This window comes from Humulus lupulus, chromosome 8 (assembly GCF_963169125.1).
Source record: "Humulus lupulus chromosome 8, drHumLupu1.1, whole genome shotgun sequence".
In the NCBI taxonomy this organism is placed as follows: Eukaryota; Viridiplantae; Streptophyta; class Magnoliopsida; order Rosales; family Cannabaceae; genus Humulus; species Humulus lupulus.
Genome location: NC_084800.1, coordinates 27203519 through 27228475, shown reverse-complemented (window position 1 = coordinate 27228475; position 24957 = coordinate 27203519). Strand labels below are relative to the sequence as shown.

General features: G+C 37.3%; 2 protein-coding genes across 2 annotated transcripts; one reads left to right on the top strand and one right to left on the bottom strand.

Annotated features, from left to right (window-relative positions):
• Positions 1-240: 240 nt before the first annotated feature.
• Positions 241-20096, bottom strand: LOC133796505 (uncharacterized). Its single transcript, XM_062234044.1, has 13 exons — positions 19462-20096; positions 17542-18268; positions 11099-17061; positions 9251-10758; positions 8782-9045; positions 8248-8468; positions 7246-7517; positions 3607-6607; positions 3394-3526; positions 2727-3232; positions 1647-2555; positions 1152-1334; positions 241-711 (listed from the first exon to the last, which is right to left on the bottom strand). The coding sequence occupies exons 1-13, from the start codon at positions 19809-19811 to the stop codon at positions 514-516; spliced, it is 14235 nt and encodes a 4744-aa protein (XP_062090028.1). The 5' UTR covers positions 19812-20096; the 3' UTR covers positions 241-513.
• A 1401-nt stretch (positions 20097-21497) lies between these two features.
• On the top strand, positions 21498-24931 carry LOC133796507 (endoglucanase 5). The gene is made up of 11 exons (XM_062234058.1): positions 21498-21831; positions 22003-22215; positions 22322-22522; positions 22627-22713; positions 22798-22962; positions 23059-23185; positions 23436-23599; positions 23699-24035; positions 24160-24216; positions 24302-24346; positions 24445-24931. Exons 1-11 carry the CDS (start codon positions 21616-21618, stop codon positions 24735-24737), a joined length of 1905 nt encoding a protein of 634 aa, XP_062090042.1. The 5' UTR covers positions 21498-21615; the 3' UTR covers positions 24738-24931.
• The last annotated feature ends 26 nt before the right edge of the window (positions 24932-24957 follow it).

The window sequence follows — 24957 nt, the reverse complement described above, 5'->3', positions numbered from 1 at the left end:
TTTTCAAATTTTAACTTATTAGGGGAGGAATTAGGGGGGGAAATTAATTATTAAAACATGATTTTTTTTTCTTATTATAAATTCAACAAATAAGATCCAATTGTTGGGAAAAGAAATCATTACAAATGTAATGATTTTTCATTCCCTTTTTCAATCACTATTATAAATTCAAAATATTTTATTTGTTGAAATCTGCCTAAGAAGAATCTTCTATTGAAAAAATATATTGAAGAGAAGGAAAGCAACCAAGGAATTACTTTATATAAAAAGCAATGAATATTTACACACTATCTATTTTCAACGGCTATATCTATATCTGTACACAACAAATAAAATTGTAGCAGATTCAATTAATGTACAATTCAATCAAGAGTTTCTGAGGGAAGGCAATTTGGGTTGCATGATGATATGATTATCCTCGTATCATCTCATCAGAGTGGTAGAATGTACATGTTGAATAAACCTCTTTTGCCACTTTTGATCAAAAAACCGAAAGAGAATGTATTTTCAATTTCATGGCCTATAAATCCTCATAGTTCTTGAGACCTGCAGCCGACAGAATGGACACCTAGAAACAGCTGAAGAGCATCTCCTACAAAGCACATGCCCACAAGGCACCATTGTCATATCAACTTCAGCCGTCAAGCACACTCGACAAACCCATGCTGCCTTTGCCGTATCAGCTTCCTTTGCTGCTACATCAGCCTTTTCCTGCAAATTTGTTCACAAACCCAACACTTTTACTTGAATGAACCCAAGTAACTTAACCAGTTATTTTAGCCATAGCTACATACCAGTTAAGGGGCCAGAAAACGAGAATCTCAAAATATTATAAGTTTTGGTTTTTAATAAAGTCTAGGAAAGTGAATTCTACGTCATTTACTTTATTCTATAAGCGGGTATTAGATTCCCATCTATTATAAACATGTGGGACCCACATATAATTAAATAAATATGACAAATTATAATATTTTTATCTGCAACTGTTATCTAACATTCCCATGATTCCAGACAATCATATTATCTCATTTAACTTTTCCATTAAATTACTTTGAACCCCTCGTACCAAACAGCCCCCAAGTCTATCAATATTCCCAGGAGTTTAGCATGAATGGGCAACTAATAGCATAGAGCTTACTAACAGCACTAACCTGCTCAAGTAAAAGTGCTGTCTCTGAATCCTTTAGCTGTTCTTGAAGTGTTATTGTTTTTTGTAGTAGCAACTGCTTCTCAGCATCCATATGGATCCCGACTGCAGAAAGCATCTCATCTACTGCCTGCACCAGTTCGGCAGCCGACACTCGACCATACTGGAGTCCATTACCATGTTGAAGCTGCCCATGATGAAAAGTGTTTTCAGTTTGATGCTTGACCATATGAATCAATACGAAGCTACCATATTATCAGAACTTTTTAAGATTTCAACCACAAAGTACTAATGAAAATATTTAATCATCACAACAATAAAATACACCACCCCTGTATAATGGTATTACTTCATAGATATTATAAGTAAAATGATCATAAAATATAAACGAAGAAACAAACAATGAAACACAACCCAAAAATGAAAGAAAGAACAAAAAGAAAAAGATTGACAACATCTGAAACCGACAGCCATGTACGGAGAGTAGAGAAGCCCAAACCTGGGATGATCTTGCTTTGACTCTTCCAGAGGTTTCTGGAGCATCAATATGACCTATGCCATGAGCTGTGTGACTGTCATCCGGCAACATTACTGTGGTCTCACTGCCCATCGATGTGCTTCTGAACGACAAAACTTGTGAAGAGAGAAGTGGCTGCATTTCACCAGGTGAGGTTTCCACCTTGAATCTGTGTAGTGCTTGTCCTGCTGATGGTCTAACATCCTCAGGGACCCTACCATATTTGAGCTTTTCTCCATTTTGAGACCGCCATGCCACTATTTCTCCAGCATAAAATGGTCTTAGTGGATGAAATTGTACTTGAAGAGTATCTTGGGGCAGTATATCTTTCCCTATCAAACTATTTCTTCCACCTGAAGCTTCCATTTCATTTTTGTCAGAACGGAGTTTCAAAATATCAACAATTGCAGTTTCAGAGCCTCCAGGACAGACAAATAAAGCTCCGATGGGCAATGGAATAGGGGAACCTAAAACCTGGCTAACAACGTTTGCAATAACATCAAAAATTGAAAGAAATTCTGGTGGTTCAGCAACTACAATACGGGTTTTAGATCGGTCAACAAAATAAAGTCTTTGATTATGGGATCCAGCAGCACACTCTGGGATAATAGATGCATTAGCTGCACGAGTAATTTCTATAGAATTTGGAAGCAACAAGAAACGAGTATGAAGGCACTTAACAAACTGCAATTTTCCTGCAACAGATTCTAATGAATTTTGTATGGTCTCCAAAACTACATTATTTAGTGCAGGAATGTAACTGGCCATGCTGTTTACAACAGTCCAAACAGCACCCTGAAATGATCTGTTTAACAGTTTTTCTCTGATGGCTAAGAGTGTAACTGAGCCAATACATTCAAGTGTTTGTAAATGCTCCTCGTGAACTAATTCCTGAGACCACAATTAATATTGAAGCAAAGACTTATGTTAAGAAATATATACATATATTTAAGCAAAAAACTTAAAAAATTCTCTCTTGTTAAATATTTGCACAAATATATACATACTCATAAATATAGTATAAACATAAACAAAAACAAAGAAGTTTTAGAATAAAGTTACCTCTGTTACTACATCAGACAACTTTTTAATCCCCAGAACTATACATAATCTCTCTGGCAGATCAGGGTGAATAAATCTGATTCTTGAAGTCTCAATGCTTTTGACAAAGCGGGAGCCATAGGAGTCAATATATACACAAGATTTTGCATGAACTAGTCTGCAGCCATCATCTGGAACTATTGCTTCTGACGTCCATTGGGACCCATCAGCCCCATCACAGATAAAATATAAAATTTCAAACACTGCACGAAGTTCATTTGGGTTTAACCTCTGATACCCACAAGCACTCTGAAGATTCAAAAGAAGATCCTTGGAAGATGCAACTGATAATGTGTCTTGTAGTCGCAAATCTTTAAGAACCTTCACGAAAGGAAGATACGGGGTAGGAAGTTCAAAAGCAAATGGAGACAAGTTAATTGACAGGCGTGCAAATAGTAGATTTGCTATAACCAAGCGTGTCCCATTTGCAGCAGGGATAAAAGGCACTTTCTCCAATTCTTTTATATCTGCATACCAAAAAATGCAAAATCTGTAAGTCATTTCCCTAATTAAGACCTTAGACCATATGATGCCATAAGACCTGAGTTTAGTAAGAATGTTGCATTCTTACATCCATGTGTAATTATGTTTCGTGCAGGTAAATAAATGAGAAGGGATTGACACCTACCTGAAGTAGAGAGAGAACCCCAAATCTGATCCAGATACTTCAGAACTTCACAAGAAGCTTCATCAATGGTCATCATGCCTGATGTAGTTGGCCAATGAGCAAGTGTGTCTTCACCGCCATTCTTTCCGATAACCTATAACACAATTATGCAAGTTAATTTCATGCATTAACCTTCATATTCTTGTATGATCTTAAAATAGGCCCAAGAGTTACCTGCAAATGTTTTAAGACGGTTGAAAAAGCAGGAGGGCTTCTCAGCGGGAGTGAACCCCAAGAGTACTGAGGAGGTACCAAAGTTTTCCTCGAAATAATAGGAGCACAACTCCAAGCCAGGGGCCAATCCTTTGACAGAATAGCTTCACTATACGAAGTGAGCACTCTCTTGCCACCCTTCCTGCCACCAACATCTGGAAAGCCAAATTCAGCAGGTACGCATGCAATCTTGCCAAGGTGAGTACAGAAATTATTGCCATATAGGACAGCAAAATTTGATAAAATTGTTTCGATAACTGAACTAGCTAATGTCCATATTTCCATTGAAACTTCAGCCTGTGAGCCAGTTGAGTTGTCAAAATCATCTAAATCATCAGATTTCATGCATTCACTTCCAAGGAACTCCATTCTTTTCGCACATTCCAGTATAACATCTGCTTCTGTAGTAGTTCGAAGCCCAACTTTTCTTAAAATATGGAGCCAACCATCTGTACCAAACCTTTCACCAGGAAATTTTTTTCTCTCACCAGAGAAAACAGATGTTAATAAAGAATCACCAAGATCAAACAATTCTTTAGGCTTAGATAGATCCATGCAAAATTCATCAGCATTCCTGACAAATTTAGTTTCCTTTAAAGCTTCAACTAAAGAAGAATCTAGTTGAATATCATGCCAATTTGTAAATAAATATATTAGTATGTCTTCCTGTTCAGACTCAGGTTTGTTTTCAAACCCAGGCAACCCAAATCGAAGTAAAATCTGTTGATCATGCAATTCAGAAACTCCAAGTGCTTGAAGTAAAGAAAATTCCATGGAGTCTGTGGAATAAGAAAGGCATTGCTCATCATGTGGTTTGAGAAAAGAGTTTGAAGAGATAATACAGTGAGCATTTCCTTGCAATCTTGTGTATGACCCTACAACTGTTTTATATATAGAAAGAGAACGCAAAACCTCAAGTTCCTCCCTTCTGTAATTAGAACCATTAGACCAGTAATCATTAGCAAAAAGTGCAAGAAGTTCATCTCTACTTGAGGCTGCAAAGGACGATAATTCAGGAAAATAACCAGCATCTTTAGCTGCAACCAGCTTTGAAGCAATAACTTGACCCAATGATTGGCTGGAAGTTGGTAAGCAATTGCATGGAGCAGCACAGTCCATGAACGCAACATCAAAAATTGGGATGTTGCATTGATTCAAAAATGGTAACAACCAAGGGTATCTGGTTTTGGCCACTTCAAAAGCTGAAATATAAGATTGAACTGATTCAGAGTCAGAAGCAACACTACTTTCTGTAGCATTTGTGTCCAAGGCACCTTCTCCAGAGCCAAAATCAGTAAGAGCAGGTGGAACAAATACCAAGTTACGCTCCCTAACACGGCAGAGGATTGGTCTACCAAGGAAAGCAGGAATTATTGGCCAGTCTGAAAAAAGTTGGAGGTCATCCAAAGAGCCAGTAAAGTTTTTCCAGAAGAGCCTTATCCATTCAGATGACGGACCTTCTTCACCTCCTGAACCTGATGAATTCTCCCATGAAAACCAAGGAGCAATATTTGGGCCCATCACATGACTCACCCACTTTTCATGAAAAACTAGTCTCATATGACTAGCAAGTAACTGAAGAGAGAAGTTTTGCAGTTTCAGTAATGTTTGCATCAAGCCATTTGAGAAAATGTCAGCCAAGGTTGATCTGTCCAGCACTTTAGGGTGCATAAACTTCGCACCTAAAGGTTTCATCAGTAGTTGTTGCTCTTGATTCCCTACCCAAAGTTCAGCAATCCCCAACTTTGTTAAATGGTTTGTTGCAGTTGGACAAGGTACACCTTTGAGTTCATTTGCAACTAAGATAAGGTTCTGATCCCCTCCGAAACTGTTGCAACTATTGCCAGCATCAGTTCTCCTGTGAGTTAAGGGCCCTCCAGTCCTACCAATATCCTCCACAACTCCCCGGCCAAAATCAAATAATGCCTTCCCCAAACTTGTCACCATTTCAATGGCATCTCCTGAACTGTTTGCATTATGGGTGGACAGTGCAGGAAGATTACGATTATTGGTGCCCGTAACAGAAGCAGAAGTACTCCCAACAACATGATCCTCACTGTAAAATGAAGAATGTCCAATTGAAATGGATGATTCCCCAATTTGAATATCAGATAAACAGTACTCAAGAACATCTAGATATGTATCAACTGATCGTAGAACAATAGATGTTTTAGAAACTCTTAGAAGATCTCGAACCATTTTAGGTTTTACTTCTCGTATAGGCGTCCCCACAGCTTGGATTTCTGTCACCAACTCCCATGGTACCGAAAATACCGGGTAATGCTCCTTTACAAAGCCACAGACAGTTGCTGGAAGAAGATTACCTCCTACACCATTACCCGGTTGTGAAAGAAACATACCTTCTTCAGCCTTGACTAGATTTCCTGAGTATAGTTTCCATAGAGGAAGGTCAACAGCACGAGCATAGAAAGGCTTTATTACCTGCTCAATTATGCAATCCCAATCTGCCTTAAGAACTTGTGCTGGAATTAAATTATTACCATCGCCAGGTTGACTGATCAAATCATGGCTGTAACTCCTTGGCCAAAAGTTATAAATCTGATCCCCATAAGCTTTCAACAATAGGCTGAGTGTTCGTCCTGTTGACTCAAATGCAGAACTTGAATGCTCTCGTCTTAACCTCTGGATCTCTAATATTAACTCAATATATGAATCGCGAACACAAGACATCAACTCTGTGTTCCAAGCTTCGATTAATTGGTTACCAGCATCAGTCCATGCTTCTGTGGAGGCTTCTCGGTCTTGGTATTTGAAGAGATGACGACCGCCATTATGACAAAGCAAGAAACATCCCAGTATGGTGACAGGCAACTTTATGCCACCAGAAAGAGAAAGAGGGGACATCAGAGAACTCATTACACAAAAATCAACAGGGTTGCCATTCCGGGATATATGTGCTGCCACTCCGCCAATAGGTGCCAAGTTGTATGCCAGATACCGCCTGAAAGTATTAAAACAATGTGAGCAAACACAGCTAGAGAATATGCAGATTAATTAGTACATATTGTGGGGAAGGTCAACCAGAATCATATCCAATAGAAAGATGGAATACACAAACAAAGAGCAAATGATAGCTGGAAGAGAAGCATGCATTAGGAAAATAAAAAAAATCATTACCATAATCAATCATGTAAACAAATTCTTCAATCAACATCAAATTGAACTCAAGAAAATTATGGGAACTAATGAAGACTTTCCTAAAAAATAAAGTAAAAAACAAAAAAAAAATACTTTTGTTCCTTTCCTTCCTAAATTTTTCATACTATGCATGCTAAGAATTAGAAAACCAACAATCTTACAGAGGCAAGTAGAACATTTATGGCATAAATGATCATTTAGTCAAAGATGATTTATAAATACAAACTACTTTCGTTGTCAGAAAATTGAATCTTGCATAACCTGGTATCTTTATTGCTTAGCTAAGCAACCATTCTGTTTCTAAGCATGTTGTATCACCAAAAACCCCTTAAATCAAGTAATGTAAATTCCAAGAAAAATTACCAAATTAATTGAGATAAAGAATCATGCATATGAAGCCATTTTTCAAATCCACAAAATATTGGAAGTTTCTCAACCTACCTATCAAGAGCCATGTTTCTAGTTTGCCCAGACCCCAGGGTGAGCACAACAAGCCATTGATCCATAAAACTGGTTTCTCCTTGTTTAGTGGTCACATCTATTACATTCAATTTTATTGCAGCATTTGAGCTACTAAATAACCTAGAAATTTGGAACTTCCTCCACTTTTTTTCAGAAAAAGGATTTCTCATGATAGCAGATGAAGGATCAATGCAAATTGAAAAATCTTCACATGGCTTGTGACCTTCTTCCTCCCATGTCAAGAGTGAAACCTGATAATATTTAAACTACAAATGTTAGCCATCATCAAATTCACTAATAAAATTATTTTAACAGTAACTGATTAGAAATGATTTCCTTTCATCTCTTGTTGATCAATACTGTGCATCATAGTGGGTGAACTCATGAATATGTTAGTTTCTATTTTGTTTTATAACTTCATTTTTCTCTAAAACCATAGCTTCTTAATATTTTTCAAGAGAAAAAGAAACAGAAATAGAAACATAGGAAACTGAAGTAAACTTCAACTTCAGTTTATAAAACAATAAATAGTAAATACACATACTGTCCACCTAAAAGTGGCAGCTTCCTCACAGTTAAATTTATCAATCGCAAGGTTCCCAATTTTACATCCAGGAGGCAATGAATGACTGTTCACTTCTTTTAAAAGAAACAAAACTTAGGAAAAAAAACTGAGGAACACATGAGAAGAAGACGACAAGGTATCCACACGTAAAAAAAAACATAATATATATATAAAAATACACAAGCTGAGGGGACTGGACAAATCTAAACAACACTGAATAAAGAGTTTTTCCAACTAAAAGAGCCCATCACATGATCACATTATAGCTTGAACCATCAATTATGTTCACTTTTCTCTTATTAAAAACTTTTGATTTGTCAAGAAAATATTTTTGGGCTTTCAGCACCATATTTGTAGAGTTACAGAATTTGTTGAGACCTAGCAGCATGGAGAGAAACATTCAACACTTACAATACCTGCATAACTGACTTCAAGAATAGAAGTGTTCTAGACCCTTGCTCCAAAAATCTGTCATTTATCTGCTTTATTCTTCTTAGCCCAAGCTCAATTCCATCTTTTAGACAATCTGATGATAATGGCATTCGAATAATCGTTGAATCTGATGATGACCATAGTGTATTTTGACCAAGAAGCATAGGACTGAATTGATCATGGAACCGGTCAACCAAGTTTGTACCTGAAAATGCAGCAGCCTAGTTTTTTAGTGTAACATGTTGAAGGAGGGTCATTGAATGTAAAAGTGCAACACAGGTTTCTTAATGCACATACAACTATACAGTACAGGGGGTGACGCTGGGAAATGAGGCAGAAGAATAAATATCATAACATTAATTGGATCCTTTAATTATTTCACACAATTAATCTGATCATTGAACCATCTGTGGCAATTAAGAAAGGGACATCTTCCTTGTTTCAGAATCCAAGTTCCAAATAGAAAAGGAAGCAAAATGTACACTATAATGCAATCAAACAAGGTATGAAAAAAGTACCTGTCAAAGAAAACACTTTGGCAGCCGGAGAACGAGATGGAGGAACAGAAAATGCTGAACCACAAGGATCAAATATGTAAAAATAGCCACCAGAAACCATTGACAGAAGATCACTGACAAAATAGCAGCTAAGTAAACCCAAACCATAGTTAAGAGTATTCCCTCGTAATCTCCATGGAGGTAGAAACTGGAGACTACTAACTTCCTCTCTGCTCAAAATGGTCCCTTCCAAAACAGCCACTAGAGCAGGCCCTTGAAAATCACCTGTAGAACAGACAATTTATAATGAAGTGACAGTAATTCAACAAAATAATAATGCTTACATTGCTCAAACCTGTTTCTTAAAAAAAAAAAGAGGACGTAGAGAAGTAGCAAAAAGAAAATGTAAATTGCGCTCAATTTCACTACAAATTCATAATCAACTAACAGCAAAAGCGTGACACCACATTTTGTGCAATGTATAAGTTACCTAAATTGTGTTGTAGTAAAGACTGACGAGGATGTTCCCTCTTGTCAAAGATTAGGTGTAGCTTCTTGGCTTTGCAACTATCTGCCAACTCAAGCAGATCAAAAAATAAAAGATCACTGTCCCCATACAAAGCCAACAACTCATTAATTCTAGCATAGTCCATGCAAGGAAGGTCTTTAGTCATTTCTTCATCCACTAAAGAGATGCATCGGAGTGATTGTACCCCCAACCTATTCGCCAAATCATTACTAACACTTGGATGAACAAAGCGCTTTCCAACTGGAGTATTGTTGTCCATCCACGGAGCATCATTATACACAAGATTTGTTATATGAATTAAAGCTCCAGAAAAATCTGGAATTAGGAGTGGAGTGCTAGAAATCTCAGACAATTTCTTATCTAAACAACAATCTGCTACAGCATCAAGGATGCAGTGGACAAAACTTAACTGATCTGTTGACAATGGAAATCCTTTCACATCACTTTGTAACCGTTGCAATACACGCAAGTAGTCTGAAACATCAAAACTCAGCCCAACACCTAATTCCAAGAGTAGGTTTCTAAAATCTGATAGTTCAGAAGGAACAACATACAAATATGGAGAGAATTTCACAGGGGAATCAAATGCGAGGGCATCTGAGCTTACAAAATCATCCCCAATCCAAACCCAAGAAATACCATCAAGTGCTGATTTACGCTCATTGAACTCATTGGTACCAACATATTCCTGCATCTTCAAATACAAAGATGGAATTCCCTTTTGTAACTCAGCATCAACAACAACTCGTGGAACCGAGGTTAGCTTGAGTTGGCCATAGAATGTAGAGAGCCCAATCAACTGAGTAAATAAAAGATCTATGTTGATCTGATCTGTCCAACCAAGCTTAAGTTGTAAGTACAGTGAGTGGCATTCACCGTCTAATATATGCATTGAATGGGACACCATCCACATCTGTGACTTAGGTCTCACTAGGCTTGGTGGTGCTACTTGACAAGTAGATTTCAACCATGGGAGTCCTTCTATAGGTGGATCAGCACAAACTGGACACCAAGCAATTTCTCTTATTTCAGACCAAAATTCTTCTTCTGGTTTATCATCAGTTTCGCCAATTAACGAGCCAATGTTTAGATCATCTATCAGACAGTTCTTCTCTCTGTTAGGAGATGAAACCTGTGCAATATCATCACCTTCAGCACTAAAATTATTATTTATGCTGGTATCATGTGATTCATTAAAATTTCCTTCTATCTGATTTGACAGCTTAAGTGATAGGGCATCCATACAAACAAGTAAATTCCTCCCATAATTTGATGTCTCAGATTGTCTAGAATCCTGGAACAGAGAAACTGATCTGGCACAGTCAAGCAAACCAGTAAAGCCAAGAGTTCTTCTAAGACCAAAGATAACTAAAGTATCCAAAGTAACAGTATCCGAAAAAATTTCAGAGGGGAAAAAGACTTTATTGTGTAGTACCATTTGCAGCTCAGGTCTTCGTGGATCATACAGCCTGAAAAGAGAAAGGTATTACAAGAGACGCTGTATCATATGTCATGTAATTGCAGATCAAAGAGAATATAAAGTGTAGGTTGACTTGTTCATGAAGGATTCGTTAAAATATATACGACAATCGGCAATCACTACTTAGTTTCTTTTCCCTCCTCTCTATTCTTTACTAGCGGGAGAAAACCAAATCACACTTAACTAGAAATTTCAAGTTATGACTCGAATAATGCATGGAAAAAATTGTGATCAAGCGCCAAAATATAAAAAACAGTAATTTATAATAAATTACAATAAACCAAAATCTTCTACAGTACTGGAAATCACAGAAACTGCATAAGTTGTACCTGGACGGCTGCTGCCAAGACCCATCAGCTGCCAAAACAAAAGCTACTGTAGAAAATGAAGATTTAACAGAAATATCCTCTTCCACTAGAAGCTTCAACTCATGCAAAATAACTGAAAGGACTTCACTTTGCGAGAAGAATTTTGACATGCAATTCAGGACATGATTCTTGTAAAATTCTACCTTGGTAGGTTCTCCTATATCTAAATACTTTCTCAAAATAATATTTTCTTTCTCTGAGTCTGTGCGAACAAAATCATCATCTAAGAGATCCTCTCGAACACCATAAGGTTTTAGCCACTTGATAGGATTGCTCAAACTTACAAGTTTTCTACTTCTATACGATTCAAATATTGGTAGGTGTTTGATGATGTCGACATGTAGTTTTCCCACTTGCCCTTCCAAAAACCACTTGGACTGGAGAATGAAACTTCGAAGTTCATGGAGCTCAGCTTCAGATGCATCTTGGAAAAGCTCCTCAATGTTCTCTAATTTACCAGCAACAGCAAAAAGTGCATTTAATATACCCGTCACTGTAGGTGGCTGAACAAAATTTTCCAATTGTGGATGGTCTACTGGGAGGTCAGACCTTAAGAAAAGACATCCTATCTTCAGCAATAAAGAAGCCATGTTCTCACTCCATGCATCATCTCTAATCACATGTGAATTTTCAACTAGCTGCAAGAGACAATTGTTCCCAACAGGTAACAAGGGCCACTTGGAAAAAAGTGACAGATCGGCATGTGAAGAATTGAGATAGTCCCATAGAAGTCTTAACCATTCCAAACTTGGTTGACCTTGAGCACCAGGAACCCAAGTCACCTGTTTTGCATGTTGCCACTCTGCCGGTAGTAATTTGAAAAGGAGTTTCTCGAGTAAATGGTATGATAAAAAAGAAATATTTGAATCCTCTCTTAGAGCTATGTCGCATACTTTCCCATAAACTTCTTCTGGGATCTCATTGTCCACAAGTTGATTTGGAATCGAAACCTTGAGGAGCCCATACTCTTCTCCCTGTGCAATGTATATTCTTTCACCAGCCCCCTTCATGTCAAATATTGTAAATGAACCATCAGCGAGGGGAAGCAAAGGCAAACCATACAAACAAGTAGGTTCAATTGGCACTTTTAAGTCAAGTAAGCAATATTCAAGGGTCAAGATCATAGCATTTCTGTCCTTGAATTCACGTCGCTTTCGAATCAACAAAGTTCGTAATAATTGAGGTGTTAGGAAATGCAATGACGGGCACACCTCCATAAATATTTCAACAATTGGCTTTAAAACAGTAACAAGAGGTAAACCAGTGTCTGATAGTACTTCAGTGAGCTGTTGTGCTTTGTTAAACATAAAATCAGGAAATATAGCATGTTTGGTTGAAATCCATTGGCCCCCTCTAGCTTTTGTGTACAATACTCGTAAACTGAAATCTGCAATGAATATATAGAGCTTCCAGACAACTGATGCCCAAGGTTGTAATCCTATTGTTTTAGGCCAAAATGAAAAGAAAAAATCAGATGGACCAATATCCAATGCAATTTTCTCTAGCATGCGCCCATAAGCTGGGGCTACAACATGTTCAAGCAAGTAGAGATTCCAATCTGAGCGCTTTTTGCCACCCCCAGCCATGTCATTACCAAACCAAATGTCTCTTCTATTTGACGACAATTCAAAATATGCATTAACGTGAGCTGGAAGACCAGTATTCATTGGCAGCGGCAGAAAGCAAAAAGCACGGCCTTGAAAATCTTTCCTATCTTGAATGGAATCCGTCGGAACTTGAAACAAATCTGTAGTACTCATATGTTCACCATCAACATTGACAGAATGTAAATATGCAGCAACCGATGCCCAAGGGATAAAAGCATTTGATTTGTCATTCGACTGTGCAGACATATTCTTTGCTGGCCCTCTACCTAGGCATTCAGAGGTTACCCAACAGTGTGATAAATTACCAGATGAACTTTCCTCTTTTATTACAATCTTTTGACATCTATATGGCAAGTCCTTTTCTGTTACTTTGTTTAATTTTTGAAAGAACTGATTTTTATCCATTCCACTGCGGTGACTCCCGTCAAGAAAGCTAAACATACCCTGTGGCGAATTGGAATCCATTTGAGACTCTCTAATGCAATGTTTCTGCACACGATGTAAAAGCTGCATTTCTTGTCCACTTCCTTCCTTGACAAAAACAGATACAGTTTTCACATTTCCCAGAAAAAGTAAGGCATCAGAAACAACTTGAGAGAAAGAAGCAAACAATGAAACAACATCTTCAGGTGCATATCCTTCTTTCTTTATTTGGCTTCTAGCAGCAACGTTTGCACTCCTGAGGGGAAACCGAAAGAGGGTTCCGGGAAATGGATGCTGCAAGTCACAGCCAAAGTGTAAGAATGGAGAAAATTGGTCAGGAAATTGTTCCAAAATCTTTCTTCCCGCAAATTTAATACGTAGACCAGGATGAGATGGAGATATTCCAGGCAAATGACAAGCGTGAGGATCAAACATTACAATGTTTTCACCAGAAACAAACGTGGGAATGTCTGTAAAATGATACACACAGTTAAAACCTAGACCAAATCTTCCAATTGCAAAAGGCTTCTCTAGTTTACTTTCTTGGCCAATACGCGAGATTGCATAAAGGTCTTGGGGAGTGAATACAGAATTATTGAAACAGTACAATGCAGGACCTTGCCAATCTGCCATTTCAGGAGAAAGAATAGAAGAAGTCCCATATTGAGTTTTATCCAAAAGAAAGCTCACTTCAGAAGCACCTGCATCCTCCGCATTTTGCACAAGCTCATACAGAATCCCAGGGCCATCTGCATACATTTCAAGAATGTGTTTAAGTCTAGTTGTAAGGGCCTCATGCTGACCAAAAGCTTCAGCAGCCCCAGATAAACTCAAATTTACTGAATCAGCACTTTCAGCTAATAAAATCCTGCGAAGCGAGCAGACACCAAGTTTTTCTGCAACATCATTAGATATGTTCCCGTGCACAAATTTCTGAACTGTTTTCTGTGCATTCAAGGCCACTGTAGATGTAACATTAAAAAGATTATCAGGATCCTCTGAGCCAAGCAACCACGGTGCATCATTATAAACCAAGTCACCAGCAGGAAATAGTCTGCACGATACATCAGGTAAATAAATCTTTACTTTTTGTTCATGCAACGGAACTTCAGCAAGATGCTGTACAATTAATATGGCTGCCCTAAGTTCGTGTGCATCAAGAGGAGATGAATCTTTCTTCACAGCCATTCTACATAAAATATCACCAAAATCAGTGGACTTCAAGAATTGTCGGATGCCAAGTTCAGAAAATAACTCCTTGAAAACTGCTAAATCAATTGGTATAACACGAATATAAGGAGCCAAGTGAAGAGGACCATCCAGGACAACCTCATCAGCAGTTGCAAATCCATCACCAACCCAAATCCATCGACAACCTTCAAGTACTGCCTTAACAATGTCCATCTCATCTGAGCCAATCAAGCTTGTTAGTATTGCATAAATCCTTGGCATTGCCAAAGCTAATTCCTGCCGCAGTACCTGATCATTCACAATCTCATTATTTTTTCCAAGCTCAAGTAGTTGAGCAGCAATTACGCTTCCACCTGGTGGAATTGACCATCCCAAGCAATATGATAATGCAGTGGACGAACACTCTCCATCAAGTATCCGCATACTTGCTGAAACAAGCCACAAGTCCGTTTGCAGCCTCACAAGCTTTGGAGGAGCAACCATGGATGAAACTATAGGCCATGGTAAAGCTTGAAATGGAGCATGAACTAATACAGGACACCAACTTATCAACCTTAGATCATTCCAGAACTTTTCTAGGTTGGATTTTAAGTTGGAAGGTCTGAATATATAAGCAGCTCGGGAGAACATTTTATTCACTTTACCTTGTTCACCATCCATTGTATCAGGTATCCACTTTATTGCATTCACTTCTAAGTAGGACAAAAGAACCTTGCCTCTTGAATATGCTCGTTGCTGATCCTTGTGCATTAATTGTTCTACTTGTCGAGCACTATGTATAATTGTCTCGTGGGAAACTGATGTTCTAAGGCCTAAACCTTGTAGCATGTCCAAAATGTGAGATTCTTGGAAAATACCATAAGGGAAACTATCAGAGTCTTCTAGTAATGCAAATAATTCTTCGATACGTGGATCATACAACATATTTGGACGCTTAACAGCGCCACTATGGGTTGGAACAAATTCCAAGCTTCTCAAACAATCCCTGAAAGATACGTCCTCGATGCACAATTGTGGTAAATTTTGCAATATAGAAAGAATAACTTGGTCACGAACTTCAGATTCCAACTCCGAAATTCTATTTAACACATATTTCTTGTAGAAATGTGCCTTCCCCATTCTCCCAATGCCAAAATATCTTAACAAAATCTCTTCCTCACTATTTGAAGTGCTGATAATGAAGTCATCTCCCAAAAAGCACTCAGGAATATCTGCTGGAGGTAAGTACTTTTGTGAACTTTCAAGATCAGAAAAGTTAAACTCTGGAGTAGACCCCACAGCATGAACTTTAAAAATAGGCAGCCTTTTGCAATTTCTTATGTCAGACCCATTCATCGAATCGCTATAATACCACTTTGAATCAAGAAGAAATCCTCGAAGTTCATCCCTCTCTTCTGCATTCAAATTGTTAAAAAATGTGGGTATTACACCACCACCTGAGGTCACAACATCATAAATGGATTCCAAAATACATACACCATTACTATCATTTACATAATCAGATAAGTTTGAGTGATCAATTCCATAATCAGGATTTAGTATCTTGCATCCAATTTTAATGAGTATGTCTCGTATCTTCTTCAAAAGCTTTTCTGCATTAATCATTTTTGATTGTTTAGAGGTTCTATAAAGATGCCCAGATATGGATGGCAAGATGGGCCAATCGCTGAACAATGATAACTCTTCACAATGGTTTTTCAGATACTGCCAAAATAGCATTACCCATGCAGAGGTCGGATGTTCACAAGTATCTGGATCCCAAGAAACTTTGTTCTCATACTTCCATTCAGCAGGTACGAACCTTGGGAAAAACTGAAGCAGGTAATGGACATTGAAAATACAAAGGTTTGCCTTCAATGACTTTGCAATAGCAGCAAGTCTACTCATTAAGTTAGAAGGAATATTCCGGTCAATAACTCTATCGTGTATTGGTTGAAGCAACATATACTCTAACTCATTACATATAAAATAGGAAAGTCCTTTTGAGGCTTCGAAGAATAATCCAAAATCACCATTTGCCAATGGAAGCAGAGGCAAGTTAGAGGCATGTGTACCAACATCTATGTCAACCAAGTCTTCGAGACAATATCCCAGCAACACAAGCTTGTAAGATTTACTCAAAGTTGACAGAGATTTGCATTCTCTAAGAAAATGACGCGCTGTATCAGGAGTGACAACCTTCTGCTGAAATGTAGAGGCACATTTCAAAAGCATGTTAAATAAAAAGGACGGCAAACGCACAATGGGCATTCCTAGATGCATTAGAGCATCACCGAGTTCCTTACTTTTAGAAAATTCTTCATCGTGCAGAAAAGCATCAATTGGTGAAACCCATTTCCCACCCCCAAGATCTGAATACAGTACAGGAGCATCAGAAATATTTGCATACACCTGCTCAACCAAAATGTTCCATGGCTCTTCAAAAGAACCAGTAGGCCACAAAGAGTAGTACATTTTTTTGGAATCCAGCAATCCTTGTACACCAAGCAGTAGTTGTCTAAAACTTGGAGCTACAACATCTTCTAAAAGGAGCCTGTTCCAAACTGAACGAATTTTTCCACCTCTGTCCATGTCTTCTCCATACCAGATGCCACGACGGTTTGATGCAACCTCAAAGTATCCATTAACTTGCACAGACAAACCAGTTCTTACAGGCAAAGGAAGAAAACAGAAAGCCCGACCAATCCTAAGACCATCATCATCCTGTTAAACATCAAACTAAAGAACTGTAGGGTTTGAAACTACAATGAAATAATATGTTTAAATTTAGATAATAGCTCTTAACTTTTTTATATACTCTACATGCAACAATATGAATCATGATATGCAAGAAACCCCAAAAAAACAATACATATTATATATTATATATTTCCATGAAATATGTCTGATGTGTGTCTGAAATAGATTTGACAATAAGACATCAATTCAATAAGATAATAAGATCCTAACATTACTACCCTATGATTTTTTTAAAAATAAAATTCACATTAGTCATAATTAGACAATATAACATAAATACCTAATTGCAAACACGCAGTAGAATATAGAATAACAATATAGCCAATTATTTATATTTCAGTTCCAATGAGATGCATAACATGAAGCTTGTTCCATCATGCTTAAAATATAGAAATAATACCTAAACGTTGAAAATTTGATGAATTGTTAAAAATTGTTGATTACCTGCAATGAAATATCAGACGTGCATGCTGCAACTGATGCCCATGGCAGCAAGTGAATATCATATTCTTTAGAAGCAGTGGCAGCAAAAGAACCAATCCTACTGGATGTTGATGCCATTGTTTGTACAATATAAAAAGAATCCACCTTCTTCTCAGTAAGGTTCCCAGTTACTGCCTCCCTCGAGAAGTTCAATGAATAGCAGTCCATTTCAGTATCTGTAGAATTGATCGACTTTGACAACCTCAGTACTGTTTGTCGATGCCAAATAATATCATGATTCGCTGGAGTAACACAACATGAGTAAAGCTTTCTAGGTTGAGGCTCCTTAGCATCCCATACATACATTTCAACACATAATACACTCTTTAGAAAAAGTAATGTGAATACTCCCTCCTCATAAAGCTGAAGAAACATGGAAGAAATGTCATCCTCCAGATATGCCTGCCTTGATAGCTTACTTCCAGCAGCCTGATCTGCATTCCTCAGCGGGAAACGGAATAGTGTTCCCGCAAAAGGACTTGTCATGTCACATCCAAAAGCACAATATGGAAAAAATTGATCTCTGTACACCGAGATGGCTGAAGAACTAACAAAATCAATTCGTTTGCCAGGATTGGATGCAGACACGTTAGGAAGATATATTCCCTGAGGATCGAATAATACAACATAGTTTCCACTCACAAAAGACGGCAAATCTGTTAAATGGTACACTGAGTTGAAGCCAACCCTAAAAGGCAAACACTAAATTTTAGTCTTAAAAAAACAAGTACATAAACAACAAATCCAGGAACTTGGTCAGATAAACATCCATCATTTATAATTATTAAATCAAAACAAACTGCGCATTATGATGATTGATAGGTCCAGAATATAAATAAATAAAAACTCATATATGTGTGTGTGTGTGAGATGTCTACATAAAGAAAATTCAACAATAAGTTCATCTCATGTTGCACCATATTTACCACCCACGCATCACTAAGAACAATCTCCATTAGTATCAAAAAGTACAAAACAACTATTTATATTTTACAAGAAACCCTTTCCTCTCATCAGTTTCTCCATCTTCTTTCATTAATTTATGAATTAAGTTTACTACATGTTTGACCAATTAACTTTGTACATGAAAGATAACCCAAGTCCAAAATTAAGACAATTTATTTAAGAATAAGTTACTAAGTTTTTGAAGATCGAAATTGGAAGTGTACTATTTGTATATTATATCCAAACATTGACATAGAGAATTAATTGTTTCCCTGCCACTATCAAATACTTATCGCCTAGTTTCTTCTTCCACAAGCTTTCTTTTGAACCAGCAAATTTTCTTTTTAAGTCTTTAGAACATAATACGAATCAAAACCTTTAAACTCCACTTTGTCTACAGACTACACCTTTGTGAATATGATGCTCTAAAATACTCCACAACCTTATTAGTTTCTGTGAATTCGGCATTCTTCCGCCATTATTTGCAGTCCCGGTCCTAGTCCCAATCCAACCAACCTCCAGTTTCTGTTCAACGACAAATTCTTTACTCACCACTTCTTCATTCTTCATCCAAAAGTCCACATTCTCCATTACATTCTCTTTGTTCCACCATTCCTCAAAACCCACTAAAACCATAATGCACCATCCACAAGTTCTCAAACAAAACAAGAATCATCAAATTGAAAAGATTCTATATGTAAATAGATTAAACACTCACATAATATCATAGACAGTGGAAAAATCATTTTCTGGTTTTCCTTTTATCACGTGTAACTTCAAATAAATAAATAAACAATGAACAAAACGGAACAATACATATCACATTCTGAAAACCAAGTAATCGAACACTTTATATATTTATAATTCATATTACATTTCTCAAACCACAACAACGCCATTCTCAATGCAGGGTATCGAAAACAGTGGAGAAATTACCCAAATCGGCCAGTCTTCCAAGCCTGGCTGTGTTTAGTACTCCCACCGATCCTCGAAATACTAACGAAATCGTCCTCGGTAAAGACGGCATCGTTGTAAGCCAAAAGCGAAGGACCCTGCCACTGAGACAAAGTCTGGGAAAGCAATGAGTCTGAGCCATGGTCTCTACGATCCAGGCAAAGGCAAACTTTGGTGGCTCCGGCATCATCGGCGTTCTGAATAAGCTCCTTGAGCACCGTCGTCCCCTCTGGATAGTTCACCAGAACCTCTCGGATTCGCCGAGTAAGGTCAACCTTTTGACCAAAATCTTCTAGAAGGATCATCGACTCCGCCGGAGACGATGACTCCATCGGCTCTTGTTTTTCACCGGCGTTCCCTCCTTTGCAGTCGGTTAGGGTTCGAAGAAGAAGACCATGGAAATGGAGTTAATTACAATAAAACGAGAAAGTGAAAGAAAAAGAAAAAGAAACCTCTCTCTTGAGTGTTGAGGATAGGGAAAACCATGGAATTGAGGTCCGGGACAGTAAGAGCACCGTCGACTATGGCACTGTGCTCAGATTTTGGGTAACAAAAATTGACCGAATTTTCCTTATATGTTTGTTACCTTTATTCTTTTTTTTTCCTTATTATGTAAAGTCCCACAACGATGATCGGTGCCGGAGGCCGTCGTTTGAGTAAAAAAGCAACATGTCGTTTTCACCTTTTCTTTCAGTCCAAGTCTAAATATAAAACGGCAGGTGAAAGCTTAAGCTCAAGTCAATTTCGATGTCGTTTTCCATGTAGACTTCGAATAAATGATTTTTCCTGTAAACGACATATCGTTTAGTGTATAATTATACACCCCATCTCAGTGAGAAAAAAAATATTTTCTAAACAATATTTATAATTAAAAAATATTTTTTCCTTGAGATTTATACAAAAAACTTTTCTTTTCTTTTTTATTTTTAATCCAATTTATACATACTCTTTTTTTAATAATAGAAAGAGAAATTCATTCAAAGGCTAAATAAATCAAAGCATAATACAAGCTAACAAGATAGTCTAAGGTCATACTAAGATCAATAGACCAAGTTATCACATTTTTGTACTCTATAAAAAAGAGTTGACTTAGTAAGGGAATGAGCCAATGAATTGGCAATTCTGATATAATGCACAATATATTATTAAATGAACTTGTTATTTAACAATTCTTGTTACCTTATTAAAATATATTATCATTAATTTGTTTAGAACCTTTGAATAGTTTTTGAGCAATGGTGGACCTAGTTGGAGATCAGGAGCAGATGCTCCTCAATTGTCTTACAATTTAATCTATTTTTTATAAATTTTTACAATTATGCTTCTTTTTTTACTTTTGTACTCGGTAAATAAAATTTCTGGATGTGGAACTACATATCAATGTCATCACTATTGAGTAAAAAAAATAGTCTTACAATTCGAGCCGATCAATTAATAAATACTACATTTGTGGATGAATTTAACAATAATATATAGAAAGTAAATGAAGTGATTTGTTCAACTATTTAATTTTGACAACCATATCAACATGCTAAAATAATTAAGTAAAGTTTGACTTGACAAGAGAAGGCAACATCTGGATAAACTTCAATTACATATATGAAAAGCAAAACATTCTTATTCCTCATAACTAATCATTTAAACATTAATAAAAATCTAAACATACATAACTCATTAATTTAAAACATCATGTGCACGCATCGATTCTCTACTCTAAAAGAAAACTCAACATATAGAACAGAAATGGCAGCCTCTAATATTGTCCAACCAACCAAACTAATAAAATACCAAAGGTCAATCAGTTTGGTTACCCAGCATGAAGACACACATATTATAAACATGTCCACGTGGAAGTAATCTAACATGCCACGTCATGCAAAGCTCCATTTCATGATACAAAAAATTGAAAGCCATATTTTTGTATCGTAGTATTATTATGAACATAACGTGGGGAGCTCTACTTAATGATAATAACAATGTCAATCACAACGTGCAGGCTACGTACGAGCACCACCTTTTCTTTCTTCTCTTCATTCATTCTTTTATATATATATAGACTCACTCACTAAACTCAAAAATGAGATAATCAGAACAATAAAACTAAAAACCCAATTTAGTACTGAAGAATCATCGATCATGGTGATGATGAGGAACTTGGTATTATTCTTCCTAATAACATTATTGGTAGTGGGGATTGTTCGTATAGAGGCAACCGCAGGCTTTAACTATGCGGATGCACTTGACAAGAGCTTGATGTTCTTCGAGGCACAAAGGTCTGGTAAGCTACCGTCACAGGACCAGCGAGTCAAGTGGCGTAGTGACTCGGGACTCAGAGACGGACTGGCTCAAGGGGTAAAATAGTATTCTTTTTATAAACTATTTTGCAAAAAATTATCAAAAAAAAATTACAAAGTGGCTATTTGTTTTATCTCACATGTTTAATTAGTGTGTGAAGGGATAGCCAATAAAAAAAAGACACGTGTATGATATGTAAACAAGATTTGTTGTTTTGTGATGGCTCAGGTGGATTTGGTTGGAGGGTATTATGATGCAGGGGATCACGTCAAGTTTGGTCTACCAATGGCGTTTACTGCAACAATGCTTTCATGGGGAGTAATTGATTACAGGAAGGAAATCAAAAGTTTGGACCAAATGGGACATAGTTTAAGGGCCATTAGATGGGCCACTGACTACTTCATCAAGGCACATCCTAATCCTAATGTTCTCTGGGCACAGGTAACTAATGTTCTATGTACTCCATGTCCTTGAGCCACTTGGCCAACAATATGAGATGTTTGGCAAAATATGACACTAATTTTGATTTGAATGTTTAATACCTTAGGTGGGAGATGGGGAATCTGATCACTACTGTTGGCAACGTGCTGAAGACATGACCACTTCAAGAACAGCATACAAGCTAGACGAAAACCACCCCGGTTCAGACCTCGCTGGTGAGACCGCCGCAGCCTTGGCTGCAGCCTCCATAGCTTTCAAACCTTACAACTCTTCCTACTCAAGCCTCCTCTTGTCTCATGCAAAACAGGTATGTCTTAACAAGGCTGTCACGCCTATCAAATATGTAACACCCTTTTCGATTGGTCAACTTTCACATCCATATCATACATACTAAAATGATTTGTATTACAGCTTTTCACATTTGCTGATAAATTTAGAGGCTTATATGACGATTCTATCCCTAATGCCAAGCAATTCTACACCTCCTCAGGCTATTCTGTGAGTAAATTTCTTTGAACAAACAAATGCAGTTCATTTTTGTTCTATGTTTTCTAAACTCAGTTACCACTTTTTTTGGCTAAGGATGAGTTGTTATGGGCTGCTGCGTGGCTTTACCGAGCAACCAATGAGGAATATTACTTGAAGTACGTAGTGGACAATGCTGTGTATATGGGGGGAACAGGCTGGGCAGTGAAAGAGTTTTCTTGGGATAACAAGTATGCTGGTGTACAAATCCTTCTCACTAAGGTAAATTACAACATTAACAAGTTCTTGTTTGATTTGATTATGATTTCATGTTTTGAAAGTACTAACATAATGGGAATTTGATCACTAACTTGACAGATATTGTTGGAGGGCAAAGTTGGCGGTGCCTACACTTCCACACTCAAACAATACCAAGCCAAAGCTGACTACTTTGCCTGTGCTATGCTCCAAAAGAATGGTGGTTACAATGCCCACTTAACTCCTGGTTAGAGTCCTAATCTCAACACACATTGCTTTCTCAAATAGTCACTTTTTACTAGCTTTGGACAATAGTCTATTATTCTTTACAAAAAAGTCTTCCAGACACTTGATTTCTTGTTTGACACTCGACATCGAAAATAATTAGGAAGTCATTTTACAAAATAATTATGAAAGAGTATTTTGGTCAATTAATCCTAATCATAAATGAAAAATCTCTTAAAAGTCTCCGTTTTTTTTTTTTTTTTTGTCTTAAGGTGGACTGTTGTATGTGCGTGAATGGAACAACATGCAGTATGCCACTTCAGCTGCATTTCTTCTAGCTGTTTACTCAGACGTCCTAGCTGCAAAAAATTCTAAGCTCACTTGCCCAGATGGCCAAGCTCAACCTAAAGAGCTTCTCAACTTTGCTAAATCACAGGTACAATATATATTAGTGTGACATTTAGTTAGTCTAATATAGCTAGCTATGTTGTAAAAATTTATCATTTTGATTGACCCCTTTTTGTTTTTGGTTCAGGCTGACTATATTCTTGGTAAGAATCCAAAGTCCATAAGCTACTTGGTTGGGTATGGACCAAAATATCCAATCCATGTACACCACAGGGGCTCCTCCATACCTTCTGTGTTCAATTACCACTCTATGGTTGGATGTGTGCAAGGGTTTGATTCATGGTACCGACGATCGGAGGCAAATCCAAATGTCGTCTATGGAGGCCTTGTGGGAGGTCCTGACGAGAACGATGGCTTCTCAGATGACAGATCTAATTATGAACAAACTGAGCCTACAATCTCTGCTGGTGGCCCACTTTTAGGCCTCTTCTCTAAGTTGCAAATTACCTTTAATGAAATCCCAAGTGAGTACTTCTGCCTAAATCTTCTTATGATCAATGCAATGATTTTAAGCTTAGAGCATTATTATGGGGAAGATCACAAATAGACTCGATAATATTTGGCATATCTAACTTTGCCATGTTTCAGGTTCTAAGTATAGAGACTCGCCAATTTCCCCCAAAACAACACCAGCACCAGCACCAAGTAGGAATCTTAACAAAGGTTTTTCATCAATAAGATTTGCTTATAAACCAGTTTCTTACTAAAATTATTCCTAATGATTTTTCAGCTACATATTCTCAGAGTGAGACAACAGAACCCAACCAAAACAAAGGTGAGTGCTAAGATCATTGACTAGTAGTTTTGAATACTTATCAAAGCACAACATATTAGATATACTAACAAGCCATATGTGTAAATATATTCTTGCAGATGCCACTCCTCTCAAGTTGGTTCACTCAATAACCAGTACATGGAATGTTGGACATGAAACATACTACAGACACAAGGTGGTGATCAAGAACACATCAAGGAAGAAGATAACAAGTCTCAAGCTTGCAATTCACAACCTTACAGGGTCATTGTGGGGTCTTTCTCCAAGTAAAGAAAAGAACACCTACGACCTCCCACAATGGATCAAAGTCCTCAAACCAGGAGAGCAGTGCAGTTTTGTCTATGTACAAGGAGGTCCTCAAGCCAAAGTCACCATTCTAAGCTACCATTAGCCAATTACCCACCAACGAAAAAAAAAAGGCATAGAGATGATTTTGCCCTGTTTTCACCTTTGGTCGGAATTAGTACATGTTTCTTAGAAAGACTAATTTTGTATGAAAACTGACAGAAAAGACAAACCGATGTAGATTTTATGATACTATTTCACTGGTAAATGAACTCAACCAAATGGCTAAATTGACGTCTAGCTTTTAACCATCTTTACCTCATTTC